We start from the raw sequence: 20,828 nt of genomic DNA on the forward strand, positions 1-20,828 counted from the left end.
TTCAATGTGATCATGGCTGATCATCCCCAATCAGTACCCCGTTCCTGCCTTCACCCCATATCCCCTGACTCCGCTATCTTTAAGAGCCCTATCTAGCTCTCTCTTGAAAGTAAGCTGAGAACCGGCCTCCAACGCCTTCTGAGCCAGAGAATTCCGCAGACACACAACTCTCTGTATGGCATCACTCTCTCTCTCTCTGTCTCTGTCTATCCTGTACAACAGGTGAGATACAGGTACGGCCTCTCTCTGTCACTGACCAATACCAGGCCTGAAATACAGGTGTGGCATCTCTCTCTCTGTAACTTCTCTACAACGGCAGGCACGGTGTCGCAGCGGGTAGTGCAGAACTTCTTCAGTTGCCACCCATTGGTTGGCGTTCGCGGGCTAAAGTTCAAGGGATCAGCGCTCCACTGCAAAGGTTTGACTTCTGCTTGTCGTTTGTGCAGGCCGTTTCGAAGATAAGGGAGTTTATACTGCAGAAGATCTATTCATTTCGCAAACCCATGACCAACTACCAGGTTCCTCAGAACGCATTGCTGAAATACAGGTATGGCATCCTCTCTCTGTGTGTCTGTCCTGTACAACAGGTGAGATACAGGTACAGCCTCTCTCTGTCCCCGTCACGTTACAGAACTGAGGTACAGGTAAGTCGTCTCCCTGCCCCATACAAGGTGTGAGATCCAGGTGCCACATTTCTCATCTCCTGCCTCGACTCCATCCAAGGATCCAAACAGTCTTTCCAGGTGAGGCAGAGGTTCACCTGCACCTCCTCCAACCTCATCTACTGTATCCGCTGTTGCAGCTGTCAACTTCTCTGCTTTGGCGAGACAAAGCGTTGGCTCGGCGATCGTTTCGCTGAACACCTCCGCTCAGTCCACCCCGACTGCCTGTTCCCCTCATAAGGTCACACCTTCTCCATCATGGTCCAGTTTGGCTCAGCCACCAAGCACGAGATCCGGAGGCTGCAGCGCATTGTCCGATCAGCTAAGTTTATTGGCTGCAACCTTCCCTCCATTGACAAACTGTACACTGCAAGGGCCAGGAAGCGAGCGGGTAAGATCATTTCTGACCCCTCTCACCCTGGCCACAAACTCTTTGAATCACTTCCCTCTGGAAGGCGACTCCGGACTGTCAAAGCTGCCACAGCCAGTGCAGCTTTCTTCCACGAGTAATAGGTCTACTCAATAACCAAAAATCTGTAGCCTCCTTTTGCTCTGGTATTTAATTTAATTCACATGTAATGTTTTATTCTTAATGTTTTGTGTTTTATTCTTAATTGTTTACTGTATGTCATGTTGTTACTTGCGAGCGGAGCACAAAGGCAAATTCCTTGTATGTGAACATACTTGGCCAATAAACTTATTCATTCATTCCTAGCAATTATAGACCTGTTAGTTTGACTTCAGTGGTGGGCAAATTTATGGAAAAGATACTTAGAGATAATATATATAAGCATCTGGATAAACAGGGTCTGATTAGGAACAGTCAACATGGATTTGTGCCTGGAAGGTCATGTTTGACTAATCTTCTTAGATAGATATAGATATGCCATTTATTGTCACTATACATGTACAGTGAAATTGAAAGCTGCTCGTACTTTTTTGAAGAGGTTACTAGGGAAATTGACGAGGGTAAAGCAGTGGATGTTGTCTATATGGACTTTAGTAAGGCCTTTGACAAGGTTCCTCATGGAAGGTTGGTTAAGAAGGTTCAACTGTTGGGTATAAATGCAGGAATAGCAAGATGGATTCAACAGTGGCTGAATGGGAGAAGCCAGAGGGTAATGGTGGATGGCTGTTTATCATGTTGGAGGCAGGTGACTAGTGGGGTGCCTCAGGGATCTGTGTTGGGTCCTTTGTTGTTTGTCATGTACATCAATGATCTGGATGAAGGTGTGGTAAATTGGATTGGTAAGTATGCAGATGATACCAAGATAGGGGGTGTTGTGGATAATGAAGAGGATTTCCAAAGTCTACAAAGTGATTTAGACCATTTGGAAAAATGGGCTGAAAGATGGCAGATGGAGTTTAATGCTGATAAATGTGAGGTGCTACACCTTGGCAGGACAAATCAAAATAGGACGTACATGGTAAATGGCAGGGAATTGAAGAATACAGTTGAACAGAGGGATCTGGGAATAACCGTGCATAGTTCCTTGAAGGTGGAATCTCATATAGATAGGGTGGTAAAGAAAGCTTTTGGTATGCTAGCCTTTATAAATCAGAGCATTGAGTATAGAAGCTGGGATGTAATGTTAAAATTGTACAAGGCATTGGTGAGACCAAATCTGGAGTATGGTGTACAATTTTGGTCGCCAAATTATAGGAAGGATGTCAACAAAATAGAGAGAGTACAGAGGAGATTTACTAGAATGTTGCCTGGGTTTCAACAACTAAGTTACAGAGATAGGTTGAATGAGTTAGGTCTTTATTCTCTGGAGCGCAGAAGATTAAGGGGGGACTTGATAGAGGTCTTTAAAATGATGAGAGGGATAGACAGAGTTGATGTGGACAGGCTTTTCTCTTTGAGAATAGGGAAGATTCAAACACGAGGACATGACTTCAGAATTAAGGGACAGAGGTTTAGGGGTAACATGAGGGGGAACTTCTTTACTCAGAGAGTGGTAGCGGTGTGGAATGAGCTTCCAGTGGAAGTGGTGGAGGCAGGTTCGTTGGTATCATTTAAAAATGAATTGGATAAGCATATGGATGAGAAGGGAATGGTATGAGTGCAGGCAGGTGGGACTAAGGGAAAAAAAGTTGTTCGGCACGGACTTGTAGGGCCGAGATGGCCTGTTTCCGTGCTGTAATTGTTATATGGTTATATGGTTATTCATTCATACGCGATAGGAGTAGAATGAGGCCCTTTGGCCCATTTGTCTACTCTGCCATTCAATCATGGCTGATCTATCTCTCCCTCCTAACCCCATTCTCCCTCCCTTCCCCCACCCTCATTGCCTGCTCTTCCCCCCCTCAGGTTTTTCTTCCAATTCTTGCTGGCAAACGAGCGTCAGGTAGCGAAGGAGATCCGGGATGAATACGTGGACACCGTCAGCAAGATCTACCTGTCCTACTTCAAGTCCTACAGCAGCCGGCTGATGAAAGTGCAGGTCAGAGCCCCTCCCCTCCCTCCCTCCCTCCCTCCCCTCTCCCCCTCCCTCCCCACCCTCCCTCCCCACCTACGTCCCTCCCACCCCTTCTCCCTTGCTCCCCCTCTCACCTACCTCCACCCATCCCCTCCTTCCCCTCCCTCTCTCCCCACCTCCCTCCCTCCGCACCTCCCGCCCTTCCCACCACGCTCACCTATCCATGATACGTCACCTATCCATGTTCTCCACAGATGCTGCCTGACCCGCTTCTTCTTCTTCTTGCATATGGCGTGCACAGCCTAAGGTTGTAGGACAACTTGTTCTATTTGATCTTACTTGATTGTGCACGCCAGGTTGATTGCATTCGTCGAAACAGGGCGGACCACGTGAAGGTTGCAATCTCCCACCCCCCTGACCCGCTGAGTTACTCCAGCACTCTGTGAAACGTCACTTATCCATGTTCTCCACAGATGCTGCCTGACCCGCTGAGTTACTCCAACACTCTGTGAAACTTCACCTATCCATGTGCGGTGTCTGTGATGAAAGCAGCCATCGCCGTTGCAAAGTCTTGTGTAATTTGTGCTCTGCTGTCATTGAACCTTGTTCTCCCCCCCAGTATGAAGAGGTCGCAGACAAGGATGATCTGATGGGAGTGGAGGACACGGCCAAGAAAGATATCCTTTAAGGCCATAAGGAATAGGAGTAGAATTGGGACATTCGGCTCATCAAGTCGACTCCGCTATTCAATCATGGCTGATCTATCTCAACGTACAAATCCCATTCTCCTGCCTTCTCCCTATAACATCTGACACCTGTAATAATCAAGAATGTACTTATCTCTGCCTTAAAAATATCCACTGACTTGGCCTCCACAGCCTTCTGAGGCAAAGAATTCCACAGATTCATCACCCTTTGATGAAATAAATTTCTCCTCATCTCCTTCCTAAAAGTACGTCCTTTAATTCTGAGACTGACCTCTGGTCCTAGACTCTCCCACTTGTGGAAACATCCTCTCCACATCCACTCTATCCAAGGCTTTCACTATTCTGTATGTTTCAGTGAGGTCCCCCCCCCCCCCCCCCTCTTTGTTCTAAACTCCAGCGAGTGCAGGTCCAGTGCCGACAAATGCTTTGCCAGTGCTGACAGTGTATCCTAACACTGTGCTGCTAACGGCGGCCAACTAACCCCTGGTGAACTTCGGTAGTCACAGCTTGGGTAGTCCCCTGGCTTAAGCATCAACATTTAATCTTGACTGGAGTAACTTAGCGGGGCAGGCAGCATCTCTGGAGAGAAGGGATGGGTGAAGCTTCGGGTCGAGACCCTTCTTCAGAAGAATGAGTCTGAAGAAGAGTCTCAACCAGAAATGCCACCTATTCCTTCTCTCCAGAGATGCTGCCTGTCCCGCAGAGTTACTCCAACATGTTGCATCTATCTTCGGTTTAAACCGGCAGCTGCGGTTCCTTCCTACACAGTTAACCTTGACTGACCACTCAACGCTTCTTCTCCAAGCCGTCGCTGAAGAACAGGAACACCATCTTCACCCTGGGTAACCGTGGAAACGTGATTGCCTCATCGGAACTGGAAGCCCCCATCATTGTGCCCCACGCAGCACAGAAGAATGACACTCGGGTAAGCGTGCTACCCCTTCCCTCCCTTTCCAACCCCTTCCTTCCAAACCCCTCCCCCCCACTGTCCATTCCCCATGGTCAGACCAGCAGACAGAGTGGCAGCACTCAGCAGATCAGGCAGTGGCGGCTGTGGATAGAGAAACAATGGCACAGCAGTAGAGTTGCTGCCTTACAGTGCTTGCAGCGCCCGAGACCCGGGTTCGATCCCTACCACGGGTGCTGTCTGTACGGAGTTTGTACGTTCTCCCCGTGACCACCTGGGGTTTCCTCCCACATTCCAAAGACGTACAGGGTGGTATGTTCATTGGCTTGGTGTAAATGTAAAACTGTCCCTTGTGTGTGTGTGCAGGATAGTGTTAGTGTGCGGGGATCACTGGTCGGCACGGACTCGGTGGGCCGAAGGGCCTGTTTCCGTGCTGTATCTCTAAACTAAACTAGTGTGTGAACAGGCGATCACTGGTCGGCACGGACTCGGTGGGCTGAAGGGCCTGTTTCTGCGCTGTATCTGTAAACTACTAAAACTAAACTAAACTAAACCGGAACATCTCACGGCAGTAGCTGAGCAGAAGCCTCGGACTATCTTTAATGGACTGTATCTTGCACTAAACATTATTCCCTTAATCCTGCATCTGTACACTGTGGACGGCTGGATTGTAATCATGTATTGTCATGGATTCTTCTCCTTTTTATGACAATCTTGTTACAAATGTTGGCCTCGCTGTCATCGTCCGTTCTGTGAAGGACGCAAGCTTCCGCCACAATCAGTGGGAGCCATCACTTGTCGCAGTAGATGATGGTGGTAGCAGTATTAGCACGGGATATTTCCAGTTTCCAGCCCCACCACATGGACGCTTCTGCTCTGGGGCTGTCAACGAGTCATAGAGTGATACTGTGTGTAAACAGGCCCTTCGACCCAACTTGCCAACACCGGCCAACATGTCCCAGCTACACTCGTCGCACCTGCCTGCGTTTGGTCCCTATCCCTCCAAACCTGTCCTATCCACGTACATGTCCAACTGTTTCTTAAACATTGGGATAGTTCCAGCCTCAACTACCTCCTCTGGCAACTTGTTACATACACCCACCACTCTTTGTGTGGAAAATTTGCCCCTCAGATTCCTATTAAATCTTTTCCCCTTCCCCTTAAACCTATATCCTGTGGTCCTCGATTCCCCCACTGGGCAAGAGACTGCAAATACCAGATCTATTCCTCTCATGATATTACAGTATTCACCTCTTTTTAAGGTCACCCCTCATCCTCCTGCACTCAATGGCATAGAGTCCCAGCCTACTCAACCTCTCCCTATAGCTCACACCTTCTAGTCCTGGCAACATCCTCGTAAATCTTCTGGTCGCCTGGCCTCAGCTAGACTAGGTCTGCCAGACTAGACTAGGTCAGCCAGACAGAGATCCTTGCGCCAGACTACCACGGCACCTGCCTTGTAGACGAGTGTCGGGGTTGCTGCAGTCTATAGAGTGAGCGAGGGCTGTACGTTCAGAGGGGGTGAGGGGGTGTAAAGGGAGTGTAAAAGTTGAGACGGTCGACATCACACCGACAGTTAGAAATAACGAGGTCTAGAGAGAGTAGAAGACCATCAGGGGGAGTCCAAGAAGCATCAGTCTGAAGAAGGGTCTCGACCCGAAACATCACCATTCCTTCTCTCCAGAGATGCTGCCTGTCCCACTGAGTTACTCCAGTATTTTGTGCCTTATCTTCTGTGATGTGACGTTACTCTCCTCCCTCCCAGTACCCCTTTGAGAGCCTGTTTCGGAGCCAGCACTACGCCCTTCTAGACAACAGCTGTCGTGAATACCTCTTCCTCTGTGACTTCTTCATGGTGACCGGAAACTCTGCTCAAGATCTCTTCAACGCCATCATGGGCAAAACCCTCAGCATGTTCTTGGTGAGTTTAAGCAGACTCTGGCCGCTGGTGGAGAGAAATGACTTGGGGGAGATATGGGGAGAAGGCAGGAAAGGGGTACTGATTTTGGATGATCAGCCAAGATCATATTTAAATGGCCGACCCCTTATTCTTAAACTGTGAGCCCTGATTCTGGACTCCCCCAACATGGGGAACATTGTTCCTGCATCTGGCCTGTCCAATCCCTACAGTATTGTTATATGTTTCTGTAAGATCCTGATCTGTGATTCAGAATGGTCTGTGTGTAATTCCCCTTCAGAAACACATGGACACCTATGTTGCCGATTGCTACGACAGTATCGCCGTTTTCCTCTCCATCCACATCATCCTCCGCTTCAAGACCATGATGACAAAGCGGAACGTCCCTGCTGTCGACAAGTAAGAAGCAGAATATCCAATGCTGTAGACAAACAGCGCCTCATATTTCACTCGGGCAGCTTGCACCCCAGTGGTATGAACATTGATTTCTGAAGAAGGCAGCATCTGTGGCGAACATGGATAGATGATGTTTCATAGAATGCTGGAGTAGCTCAGTGGGTCAGGCAGCATCTGTGGAGAACATGGATAGATGATGTTTCACAGAATACTGGAGTAACTCAGTAGGTCAGGCAGCATCTGTGGAGAAAATGGATAGGTGGCGTTTCACACAAAACCTCATCTGCAGTTCCTTCTTACACATTGACTTCTCTAGCTTCAAGTCAGGCTTGCTTTCCCTCTCTCTCCATCCCTCCAGCTTCCTAGTTCTCGCACCAGTCTTACATAGAAACATAGAAAATAGGTGCAAGAGTAGGCCATTCGGCCCTTCGAGCCTGCACTGCCATTCAATATGATCATGGCTGACCATCCAACTCAGTATCCCTTACCTACCTTCTCTCCATACCCCCTGATCCCTCTAGCCACAAGGGCCACATCTAACTCCCTCTTAAATATAGCCAATGAACTGGCCTCAACTACCTTCTGTGGCAGAGAGTTCCAGAGATTCACCACTCTCTGCGTGAAAAATGTTTTTCTCATCTCGGTTCTAAAGGATTTCCCCTCTATCCTTAAGCTGTGACCCCTTGCCCTGGACTTCCCCAACATCGGGAACAATCTTCCTGCATCTAGCCTGTCCAACCCCTTAAGAATTTTGTAAGTTTCTATAAGATCCCCCCTCAATCTTCTAAATTCTAGCGAGTACAAGCCGAGTCTATCCAGTCTTTCTTCATAAGAAAGTCCTGACATCCCAGGAATCAGTCTGGTGAACCTTCTCTACACTCCCTGTGCAACTGCAGCAGAACCTCCCTGCTCCTATACTCCTATCCACATTATACTGCAACTGCCATGCATTTTCCCACTCACCCAGCCTATCCAAGTCACCTTGCAGCCTCCTAGCATTCTCCTCACAGCTAACACTGCCCCCCAACTTCGTGTCATCCACAAACTTGGAGATTTGCATTAAATTCCCTTGTCCAAATCATTAATATATATATTGTAAATAGCTGGGGTCCCAGCACTGAGCCTTGCGATACCCCACTAGTCACTGCCTGCCATTCTGAAAAGAACCCGTTTACTCCTACTCTTTGCTTCCTGTTTGCCAGCCAGTTCTCTATCCACATCAATACTGAACCCCCAATACCATGTGCTTTAAGTTTGTATACTTATCTTTTATGCGGGACCTTGTCGAAAGGCTTCTGAAAGTCCAGATATAACACATCCACTGGTTCTCCCCTATCCACTCTATTAGTTACATCCTCGAAAAATTGTATAAGATTTGTCAGACATGTACCTTTCGTAAATCCATGCTGACTTTGTCCAATGATTTCACCACTTTCCAAATGTGCTGCTATCCCATCTTTAATAATTTACTCTAGCAGTTTCCCCACTACTGATGTTAGACGAACTGGTCTGTAATTCCTCGTTTTCTATCTCCCTCTCTTTTTAAAAAGTGGAGCTACATTAGCTACCCTCCAATCGTCAGGAACTACTCCAGAATCTAAAGAGTTTAAGAAAAATTATCACTAATGCATCCACCATTTCTGGAGCTACTTCCTTAAGTACTCTGGGATGCAGCCTATCAGGCCCTGGGGATTTATCGGCCTTTACTGGCTCCGACTACCATATAACCATATAACAATTACAGCACGAAAACAGGCCATCTCGACCCTTCTAGTCCGTGCCGAACACGTATTCTCCCCTAGTCCAATATACCTGCGCTCAGACCATAGAGCGCAGGTACTCCTCCCTCCATTCCTTTCCCGTCCATATAACTATCCAATTTATTTTTAAATTATAAAAACGAACCTGCCTCCACCACCTTCATTGGAAGCTCAATCCACACAGCCACTCTCTGAGTAAAGAAGTTCCCCCTCATGTTACCCCTAAACTTCTGTCCCTTAATTCTCAAGTCATGTCCCTTTGTTTGAATCTTACCTACTCTCAGTGGGAATAGCTTATCCACGTCAACTCTGTCTATCCCTCACATCATTTTAAAGACCTCTATCAAGTCCCCCCTTAACCTTCTGCGCTCCAAAGAATAAAGCCCTAACTTGTTCAACCTTTCTCTGTAACTTAGTTGCTGAAACCCAGGCAACATTCTAGTAAATCTCTGTACTCACTCTATTTTGTTGACATCCTTCCTATAATTAGGCGACCAAAATTGTACACCATATTCCAGAATTGGCCTCACCAATGCCTTGTACAATTTTAACATTACATCCCAACTTCTATACTCAATGCTCTGATTTATAAAGGCCAGCACACCAAAAGCTTTCTTTACCACCCTATCTACATGAGATTCCACTTTCAGGGAACTGTGCAGTTATTCCCAGATCCCTCTGTTCAACTGCATTCTTCAATTCCCTACCATTTACCATGTACGTCCTATTTTGATTTGTCCTGCCAAGATGTAGCACTTCACACTTATCAGCATTAAACTCCATAGAATAGTAGAATAGAATAGTTTCTTTATTGTCATTGTAACATGAACCATGTACAATGAAATTTAAAAATGTCAGCCAGTCAGTGCACCATTCAAACATTTCTAAAAGCTAACGATACATACAAGGTAAAATATTAAAAGATAAACAACTAAAATAAATATCACGAAAATAGCACGCATAAACACCCAACCCTCCATCCTTCTGTCGATTTCACAGTGTACCACAGTCCCATAGTATGTCTGGCCCCTGCGTTCCTTGGCGGCTACATTTAGTGCTTTTATAGCAGTGGGGTAAAAACTGTTTTTTAGTCTGTTCGTCCTTGTCCTTGTAGATCTGTACCGTCTGCCTGACGGCAACAGTTCAAACAGGGAGTGTCCGGGGTGGGAAATGTCCTTTATGATACTCTGGGATTTTTTGGTGCAGCGGGAACTGTGTAAGTCCTCCAAGGTAAGGAGAGGGCAGCCGACAATCCTCTGGGCGTTGTCAATGGCCCTCTGGAGCGCTTTCCTCTGAGCCGCTGTGCAGCTGGTGTACCACACGCATACACAATATGTTAGTATGCTCTCAACCGATAAAAGGACAGCAGCAGTCTCTGAGTGATGTTATTCTTCCTGAGCACCCTCAGGAAGTGCAGTCTCTGCTGGACCTTTTTCAGCAGCACAGTGGTGTTCACGCTCCACGTCAGGTCCTCCTCAATATGGATTCCCAGGAAGCGGAAATCCGCCACCCTCTCCACACAGTCCCCTCTGATAGTCAATGGTACCATGTCCGTTTTATTCTTCCTAAAGTCTATTATTAATTCCTTTGTCTTTAAGGTGTTGAGGAGCAGGTTATTTTCTTCACACCACACTGGCAGCTGCTCCACCTCATCCCGGTAGGCGTACTCGTCCCCCCCGGAGATGAGTCCCACCATCGTAGTGTCATCCGCAAATTTGACAATGGTGTTGCTGTGGTGGGCGGGGGTGCAGTCATGTGTGTAGATGGTGTAGAGCAGGGGGCTCAGTACGCAGCCCTGTGGAGAGCCGGTACTGAGGCTGAGGGCCGTGGATGTATGATGGCCCACTCTGACTCTCTGGCTGCGAAGTCCATATATACAACATCCACTGCTTTACCCTCATCAATTTCCCGAGTAACCTCTTCAAAAAATTCAAGAAGATTAGTCAAACATGACCTTCCAGGCACAAATCCATGTTGACTGTTCCTAATCAGACCCTGTTTATCCAGATGCTTATATATATTATCTCTAAGTATCCTTTCCATTAATTTGCCCACCACTGACGTCAAACTAACAGGTCTGTAATTGCTAGGTTTACTCTTAGACCCCTTTTTAAACAATGGAACAACATGCGCAGTACGCCAATCCTCCGGCACTATTCCCGTTTCTAATGACATTTGAAATATTTCTGTCATAGCCCCTGCTATTTCTACACTAACTTCCCTCAATGTCCTAGGGAATATCCTGTCCGGACCTGGAGACTTATCCACTTTTATATTTCTCAAAAGTGTCAGTACTTCCTCTTCTTTGAATCTCATAGTTTCCATAGGTACTCTACTTGTTTCCCTTACCTCACATAATTCAATATCCCTCTCCTTGGTGAATACCGAAGAAAATAAATTGTTCAATATCTCCCCCATCTCTTTTGGCTCTTCAGATAGCTGTCCACTCTGACTCTTTAATGGACCAATTTTATCCCTCGTTATCCTTTTGCTATTAATATAGCTGTAGAAACCCTTTGGATTTACTTTCACCTTACTTGCCAAAGCAACCTCATATCTTCTTTTAGCTTTTCAAATTTCTTTCTTAAGATTCTTTTTACATTCTTTATACTCCTCAAGCACCTCATTTACTCCATGCTGCCTATAATTATTGTAGATCTCTCTCTTTTTCCGAACCAAGTGTCCAATTTCCCTCGAAAACCATGGCTCTTTCCAATTTTCCTTTCAACCGAACAGGGACATAAAGAATCTGTACTCTTAAAATGTCACCTTTAAATGTCCTCCATTTCTCATCCACATCTTTCCCATAAAACAAACTGTCCCAATTTACTCCTTTTAAATCGTTTTGCATCTCCTCAAAGTTAGCCTTTCTCCAATCAAAAATCTCAACCCTTGGTCCAGTTCTGACCCTCTCCATAATTATATTGAAACTGATGGTATTGTGATCACTGGTCCCGAACTGTTCCCCAACGCATACCTCTGCCACCTGACCCGTCTCATTTCCTAACAGGAGGTCCAGCACCGCCCCTTCTCTAGTAGGTACTTCTATGTTTTGCTGCAAAAAACTATCCTGCACACATTTTAGAAACTCCGACCCATCCAGCCCATTTACAGAATGTGTTTCCCAGTCTATGTGTGGAAAATTGAAATCTCCCACAATCACTACCTTGTGCTTACTACTAATATATGCAATCTCCTTACATGTTTGCTCTTCCAATTCTCGCTCCCCATTTGGCGGTCTATAATACACCCCTATAAGTGTTGCTACCCCTTTCCCATTTCTCAGTTCCACCCAAATAGCCTCCCTAGACGAGCCCTCTAATCTATCCTGCCAAAGCACTGCTGTAATATCTTCCCTGACTAGCAATGCAACACCTCCAACTCTTGCCCCTACAATTCTATCACACCTGAAGCAACGAAATCCTGGAATATTTAGTTTCCAATCACAGCCCTCCTGCAACCATGTTTCACTGATCGCCACAACATCATACTTCCAGGTGTCAATCCAGGCTCTAAGTTCATCCACCTTTCTTACAATGCTCCTAGCATTAAAATATACACATTTGAGAAACCCACCCACTCTTATTCTCTGTTTATTGTCTTTTTCTTCTCTCTCCCCTACATTTTGGGTCAGAGTGCTACCATTCTCTGCCTCCTGCCTCACACACTGACTGCTAGCTTTCCCAATTTGAGTCCCTCCCCCCAACCATACTAGTTTAAAGTCTCCCCAGTAGCCTTTGCAAATCTCCCCACCAGGATATTGGTCCCCCTCGAGTTCAAGTGCAACCCGTCCTTTCTGTACAGGTCGCACCTTCCCCAAAAGAGGTCCCAATGTTCCTGAAACTTGAATCCATACCCACTGCACTAGTCCCTCATCCACTCATTTATCCTCCACCTCGCTCCATTCCTACTCTCACTGTCGCGTGGCACAGGCAGTAATCCTGAGATTGTTACCTTTGCGGTCCTTCTCCTTAACTCTCTACCTAACTCCCTAAATTCTTCTTTCAGGACCTCTTCTCTTTTTTTACCTATGTCGTTGGTACCTATATGTACCACAACCTCAGGCTCCTCTCCCTCGCATTTCAGGATTTCTTGGACATGTTCAGACACATCCCTGACCCTGGCACCAGGGAGGCAAACTACCATCCGTGTCTCCTGTCTGCGTCCACAGAATCGCCTATCCGACCCCCTGACTATAGAGTCCCCTATTACAATTGCCCTCCTCTTCTTTTCCTTACCCTTCTGAGCAACAGGACCGGTCTTTGTGCCAGAGGCCCAGCCGCTGTCGCTGCCCCCAGGGAGTCTGTCTCCCCCACCCTTACTCAAACATGAGTACTTATTTTCAAGGTGTACAGCCACCGGGGTACTCACCAGTCCCTGCCTCTGCCCATTGCCCTTCCTAACTGTGACCCAGTTTTCTGTCTCCCGTGGTCTTGGAGTGACCACCTCCCTGTAACTCCTTTCTATGACCTCCTCGCTCTCCCTGAGCTATTCCAGGTTCCTAACACAGTCCCTTAGGAGCCCCATCTCGACGCACCTGGCGCAGATATGGACGTCTGGAGAGCACTCAGACTCCATGACCTCCCACATCTGACATCCAGAACAGTAAACTGCCCTGGTCCTCATTCTCCCCCTTATCCAAATACAATAAAGCCTTACCCGGGATACAAGCCAATCAGCTGCGTCCTCTGGTCCTCTTCCACGAATCAGAGGCTTCCACCAGAATCCTTCTTTGGAAGTGAGATGGAACGTTGCAGATTTGGGTAACTCACAGCTCCAGGTAACTCCTCCTCGCACCAACGGCTCCCCGGGCCTCTGTAGAAGCAAGCCCCGCGCTGTTTTTTATACTCACAGCTCCAGGTAACTCCTCCTCGCACCAACGGCTCCCCGGGCCTCTGTAGAAGCAAGCCCCGCGCTGTTTTTATACTCACAGCTCCAGGTAACTCCACCAACGGCTCCCCGGGCCAACTCCTCATCGCAACCAACAGCTCCCTGGGCATCTCATTTTACTACATTTTATCTCTGTTTGCTTTGTTGTCACCTTCTCCCAGCGAACACTGATCTATTCTACATTTTCCTTCATCACTATTCCCTTAGTCCTTTTTTCACACCTTACACTTCCTTATCTATGTATCTCCCTCTCCTCTGATACCAGTCTTAAGAAGGGAACTACAGATGCTGGTTTAAACTGAAGATAGACACAAAATGCTGGAGTAACTCAGCGGGACAGGCAGCATCTCTGGGGAGAAGGGTGATGTTTCATGTCGTGACCCTTCTTCAGACTTGTGTGAAACGTCACCTATCCTCATTCTCCACAGATGCTGCCTGACCCGCATCATAGTTTGGTTAAGTTTAGTTTAGTTATACCTCATGGAAACAGGCCAGGCCGACCATCGATCACCCGTTCTCACTACTTCTGTGTTATCCCACTTTCGCATCCACTCCTTACACATTTAATTTAACTTAATTTGGTGATTCACAGTGGAAACAGGCCCTTCGGCCCACTGGGTACGCACCAACCAGTGATCCCCGCACATTAACACTATCCTACACCCACGAGGGATAATTTTTACATTTACCAAGCCAATTAACCTACAAACCTGTACGTCTTTGGAGCGTGGGAGGAAACCGAATCTCAGAGAAAACCCTTGCAGGTCATGGGGGAGAACGTACAAACTCCTTTCAGACGTGCTGTAGTCGGGATCGAACCTGGGCCTCCAGCGCTGCATTCGCTGTAAGGCAGCAACGCTACCGCTGCGCCACCGTGACAACCCACATGTTTAAGAACATTTGTTGTATTTATATTGAGTGGGTGGGTTTTGTTTTGAATTACTTGGTGTTGTAAATACTGGTATGAATCTATTTTTGGTTAAAGATGCTGCAAGAGAGGGCAAGGTTGGTAACGGCTCCATGTGTCTCTCCAGGTACTGGGACACCCTGCTGGAGATCCTGTGGCCGAGGTTTGAGTTCATCCTGGAGTTGAACACCCAGAGCATTCGCACCACAGACCCACAGAAACTGGGAGCCCTCGACACCCGGCCCCACTATGTAAGCCCCACGCAACCCATGTACACACCCGGCCCCACACACACACACACACACACACACACCCAGCCCCACACACACACGCACACACACACCCAGCCCCACACACACACACGCATACACACACACACCCGGCCCCACACACATCGCCACACACACACACACGCATACACACACACACGCACACACACACACACACACACACATATACACATACACACACGCACACACACACACATACACACACACACACATACACACACACACACACACACACACACACACACACACACACACACACACACACACGCGCACACACACACACACACACACACACACATACACATACACACACACACACACACACACACACTACACACACACCCACGCAGCCCATGTACACACACACACCACACACACACACACACACACACACACACACACACACACACACGCATACACACACACACCCGGCCCCAAACACATCCCCACACACACACACACACGCACACACGCCCACACACCCCCAGTCCCTACACACTGTATGACTCCATGACTAACTATATTAAAATCCTTGTCAAGGATACATTCCACCCCCCGCGGTGCCCAACGGTCCTGGAAATCCCCCAGAGTGCCCGTGGACAGCATGTTGTCCCTCTCTAACCCCACCCGGGCGCGGACCTAACCCCGGAAAATGGGCTTGAGCAGAGCCCTCTTCTGCCTGACCCGCTGTGTGTATCTCTGGCGTTCAAGGTGCCGTCCGATCGTGAGGCTGCAGGGTGCTGTCAGGTGCCGTTTGTAAGAGATTGGTATGCAAACTTAAAGCACACGGTATTGGGGGTTCAGTATTGATGTGGATAGAGAACTGGCTGGCAGAGGAAGCAAAGAGTAGGAGTATTCGGGTCCTTTTCAGAATGGCAGGCAGTGACTAGTGGGGTACCGCAAGGCTCAGTGCTGGGACCCCAGCTATTTACAATATATATTAATGATCTGGACGAGGGAATTGAATGCAACATCTCCAAGTTTGCGGATGACACGAAGCTGGGGGACAGTGTTAGCTGTGAGGAGGATGCTAGGAGGCTGCAAAGTGACTTGGATAGGTTGGGTGAGTGGGCAAATGCATGGCATATGCAGTATAATGTGGATAAATGTGAGGTTATCCACTTTGGTGGCAAAAACAGGAAAGCTGACTATTATCTAAATGGTGGCCGATTAGGAAAAGGGGAGATGCAACGAGACCTGGGGATCATGGTACACCAGTCATTGAAAGTAGGCATGCAGGTGCAGCAGGCAGTAAAGAAAGCGAATGGTATGTTGGCATTCTTAGCAAAATGATTTGAGTATAGAAACCAGTCATTGAAAGTAGGCAAAGTGTTTAAGAAGGAACTGCAGATGCTGGCAAATCGAAGGTACACAAAAATGCTGGAGAAACTCAGCGGGTGCAGCAGCATCTATGGAGCGAAGGAGATAGGCAACGTTTCGGGTCGGAAGAAGGTTTTCTGCCCAAAATGTTGCCTATCTCCTTCGCTCCATAAATGCTGCTGCACCCACTGAGTTTCTCCAGCATTTTTGTGTACCTATTAAAAGTAGGCATGCAGGTGCAGCAGGCAGTGAAGAAAGCGAATGGTATGTTAGCATTCATAGCAAAAGGATTTGAGTATAGGAGCAGGGAGGTTCTACTGCAGTTGTACAGGGTCTTGGTGAGACCACACCTGGAGTATTGCGTACAGTTTTGGTCACCTAATCTGAGGAAAGACATTCTTGCCATAGACGGAATACAGAGAAGGTTCACCAGAATGATTCCTGGGATGTCAGGACTCTCATATGAAGAAAGACTGGATAGACTCGGCTTGTACTCGCTAGAATTTAGAAGATTGAGGGGGGATCTTATAGAAACTTACAAAATTCTTAAGGGGTTGGACAGGCTAGATGCAGGAAGATTGTTCCCGATGTTGGGAAAGTCCAGACCAGGGGGTCACAGTTTAAGGATAAGGGGGAAGTCTTTTAGGACCGAGATGAGAAAAACATTTTTCACACAGAGAGTGGTGAATCTGTGGAATTCTCTGCCACAGAAGGTAGTTGAGGCTGGTTTATTGGCTATATTTAAGAGGGAGTTAAATGTGGCCCTTGTGGCTAAGGGGATCAGGGGGTATGGAGAGAAGGCAGGTATGGGATACTGAGTTGGATGATCAGCCATGATCATATTGAATGGCGGTGCAGGCTCGAAGGGCCGAATGGCCTATTCCTGCACCTAATTTCTATGTTTCTATGTAACCCCTGTCCACTCCCCCCTCTCTGTGCCCCCCCCCCGCAGGTCACCAGAAGGTACGCAGAGTTCTCCTCAGCGATCGTCAGCATCAACGAAACCTACCCCAACGAGAAAACACACAGCCTACTGGCCCAGCTACAGGTCAGTGTGTGAGCCGGGTCATCTCTCCCCTCCGGTACAGCGGCTCGGGAGTGGGGGGGTGTCCCGTTCCCGGGATGTGAGAGGACAGGACCAGGGTCCAGGATAACACTGGGCTCTCTCAGCAACACCTCCTTGTCTCCTGGTGATCGCCCAGCCAGCTGCACGCGTGTATGCACGTCTGTGTGTGTACGTATATGTGTACGAGTGTGTGTGTGCGTATGTGTACGTACGTGTGTGTGTACCTATGTGTGTGTGTACATATGTGAGTGTGTGTACGTATGTGTATGTGTGTGTACGTACGTGTATATGTGTAGGTGTGTGTGTATATGTACATGTTTGTGTACGTGTGTGCGAGTGTGTACATGTATGTGTGTGTCTACCTGTGTGTGTCGGTGTACTACGTGCGTGTACGTAATGGGTGTGTGTGTACAGGCGTATGTGTGTACGGATGTGTGTGTCTGCGTGTACGTACGTGTGTGCTCGTGTACGGGTGTGTGTGTATGGGGTGTGTGTGTGCATACGTCTGCATGTACGTATTGGTGTGTTTACGTGGGTGCGTGTACGTGCGTGCGTGTAAGTTTGTGCACGTACCTGTGCGTATGTACATCTATGTACGTGTGTGCATACATGTGTGGGCATGTGTGTATGTAGTTTATTATCATTACCACGTGTACTGAAGAACAGTGAAAATCCAGTCAAACAACGATGAACGAGTACATCGTCGTCCACATGCAACAGATAAAGGTGTCGACATTTAGTGGAGACTAGACCAAGTGCAGACCCGTTGGGTCTGTTCCCCCAATGTGCGTTTGCGGGGAGGGGGGGCAGCATGCAGTGTCACACACACTAATTTTACCCCCATAACCACCCTATCTACTGACGCATAGCCCCCAACTTGCAGTCACATCTAGAGAGGGGGGGGGGGGGGGCTGGGGTAGAGAGTTAGGGCTGAGAGAGAAGGGGCAGAGACAGAGACACAGAGAGAGGGGCAAGAGGGAGAGGGGGGTGGAGAGGAGGAGAAGAGGGAGGGTGGGTGAGGGGGGAAAGGTGGGGCTGGAGGGGAGGAGAGCGAGAGGATGAGAGTGAGGGGAGGGGAGGGGGAGAGGCGAGGGGATGGGGTGAGAGGGGGAGAGAGGAGGGGGGGGGAGAGGAGAGGAGAGGGGGGAGAGGAGAGGGGGGAGGGTAGAGGAGAGGGGGGGAGAGGAGAGGGAGGGTAGAGGAGGGGGTAGTCGGGTGTGCTGAGAGGGGGGTGAGGTGGGGAGCAAGGAGGGGGAGGGGGGTGGAGGGAAGGGGGGGAGGGGAGGGATGGTGGGGAGGAGGGGGAGAAAAAAGAGGGGGAGAGAGGGAAGGAGGGGGAGAGGAGAGGGGGGAGAGGAGAGGGGAGGGGGAGGGGGAGATGTGAGGGGGGAGAGAGATGAGAGGGGGTGGAGAGGGGGGAGAGGAGAGGGGGGAGAGAAAGAGAGGTGGAGAGAAGAGGGGGGGAGAAGAGAGGGGGGAGAGAGGAGAGAGTGAGAGGGTGCCTTTTTATTTCAACCCAAACCCCCCAAACAACCATTTGCAGGCAGTGCTTTTTTATTTTAACCATATTTTCGTTTTCAAATCACATTAAGGGTACTTACTCACAGTAGTGTGGACATATGTTCAGTGTTATTCACAGCTCAGAGAAACGTGACCCTCTGCCTTCCTCCATCTTGAAGAGACTGATGAGGCACACCACTTCCTGGTTTTACAGTCCCTCTCCCCTGCCGCCAGCGGAGGCAGCAGAGAGAATGGGGAATTTTGTAAAATCATTAATATCTCTGTCATTTTTCATCGACTGCAAAAATCCTCAGCACACATGCGGCGGAGGGGGGCTCTGAGCGAGGTGGCCAAAAATGACGGCCGTAGGTGGCGGTGTTCTCTCGGAAATCGCAGCACAGATCGCCAAATCCGGTCAAGAACAGACTTTTAGTAATATAGATTTGCTCCCATTACCCCATAACGGCCCTATCTACTGAGAGGGGGAGGAAGGGGTTGAGGGGGGGGGGGGGAGATGGTGGTGGGGAGGGGGGTGGATGGGAGGAGCGAAGGGGTGTGAGGGGGAGGGAGTGGTGAGGGGAAGAGAGAGGGGGAAGAGTGGGAAGGGTAGGGAGGGGGAGAGGCTGGGGGGGGGAGGGAGTCGGAGAGGAAGGAGGAAGGGCGGGAGGTTGGGGGTGTGGGGGAGAGGAGGAGGGAGAGGGCGAGTGGGGATGAAGGGGGGAGAGGAAGGGGGGAGGAGGGAGTGGGGGGAGGGGGGAGAGGGAAGGAGGATGGGGAGAGGATGGGGAGAGAGGGAGAGGGCGGACCTGAACTTGGTGAGCGGGCGTTCGGACAGGGCCGACTGCGAAAGGGCAGCGAGCTTCGGCAGCTTTCTCAACCTCGGGAGGCGTCGAGAGCCTCGGCAGCTCTCACGTGACGATTCCCCGTGTTCCTGCGAGCAACGGAGGAATTGCAGGTTTCCCAGAGGGAGTAATGGCCGCCAGGATCACCTTCTCATTGCGTGCCCCGCACAACGATAACGGCCGCTGCCATGTTCTACCATCGGGTGGGGGTAACGGAGTGAAATCAGAAGCAAGCCGGTGGCCTCCTGTGACCGGCTGTAACCTGCTGTGACCTCCGGTGTCCTCCTGATCTGCAGAACGCTGGTTCTTTCTGCACATTTTGAGAACGAGGGGAGGGGAGGGGGGGGGGGGTGGTTGGAGCGGACAGGTGTGGGAGTCCAGCTGCGGGAGGTGTGGCACGAGCGTACTTAGGCTGGGCGCAGGGCTTTAGTCCACAGCGGCGGGAGGGGAGGGGCTGGAGGCAGATGGGCCTCGATTGGTGGGCATTGTGACGTCAGCAGCTCAAGCGGCGATTTTATTATTTTTTTAAATGAGTTTTGTGATCAAATTTATTCAAAATCTGGGGAAATAATTGACCAGGGAGTGAATTTCTGCTCATAAGATAAATCCCTACCGAAATTGTAAAAATCTCCCCATTTTTGCGTCTGGTTTTCGAGGAGATATGTTTCAAAGGCATAATGCCGTACACCCACACACACACACACAGTTTTAAAAGTATGTAGATACAGTCCAATTAAAGATAATCTGGAGGTGTGCGTTTTCACACTTCTGTATCTCTTTCTTGATGGGAGAGGGGAGAAGAGGGAGTGACCGGGGAGAGACCGGTCCTTGATTATCCCACTGGCCTTGCCGAGGCAGCGTGAGGTGTAGATGGAGTCGATGCAAGGGAGGTTGGTTTGTGTGTGTGATGGTCTGGGCTGCAGTCTACTTTTTGTCGTGGGGCTTGGACGGAGCTGTTCCCGACGGCAGTGTGACACAGACCGATCTTTTTCTGCACAGATGGAGGTGGAGAACTTTGTGCTGCGGATGGCCGCGGAATTTTCCTCCCGCCGGGAGCAGCTGATATTCCTCATCAACAACTACGATATGATGTTGGGCGTCCTGATGGTGAGTCTCTGCCCCCTGCTGGAGATAATGCGAGACTGCAGGAGCCGTATCCCTGAGCACAGCACAAAGTGGCAGCGTAGAGTTGCTGCCTCACAGCGCCAGAGACCCAGGCTTAATCCTGACTACGGGTGCT

At 49.0% G+C, this 20,828-nt stretch overlaps 1 protein-coding gene across 1 annotated transcript in view; it reads left to right on the forward strand.

The window, feature by feature from the left end:
* LOC129693611 (vacuolar protein sorting-associated protein 52 homolog) overlaps positions 1-20,828 on the forward strand; it is a 39,063-nt gene that overhangs the window by 13,175 nt on the left and 5,060 nt on the right. The window contains 9 exon segments of the mRNA XM_055630404.1: positions 447-547; positions 2,977-3,109; positions 3,705-3,762; positions 4,584-4,717; positions 6,465-6,620; positions 6,898-7,016; positions 14,698-14,821; positions 17,133-17,228; positions 20,588-20,695. Of these exon segments, the coding sequence (XP_055486379.1) occupies positions 447-547; positions 2,977-3,109; positions 3,705-3,762; positions 4,584-4,717; positions 6,465-6,620; positions 6,898-7,016; positions 14,698-14,821; positions 17,133-17,228; positions 20,588-20,695 (1,029 nt within the window).

Source organism: Leucoraja erinacea, unplaced genomic scaffold (assembly GCF_028641065.1).
Source record: "Leucoraja erinacea ecotype New England unplaced genomic scaffold, Leri_hhj_1 Leri_367S, whole genome shotgun sequence".
Taxonomy (NCBI): domain Eukaryota; kingdom Metazoa; phylum Chordata; class Chondrichthyes; order Rajiformes; family Rajidae; genus Leucoraja; species Leucoraja erinaceus.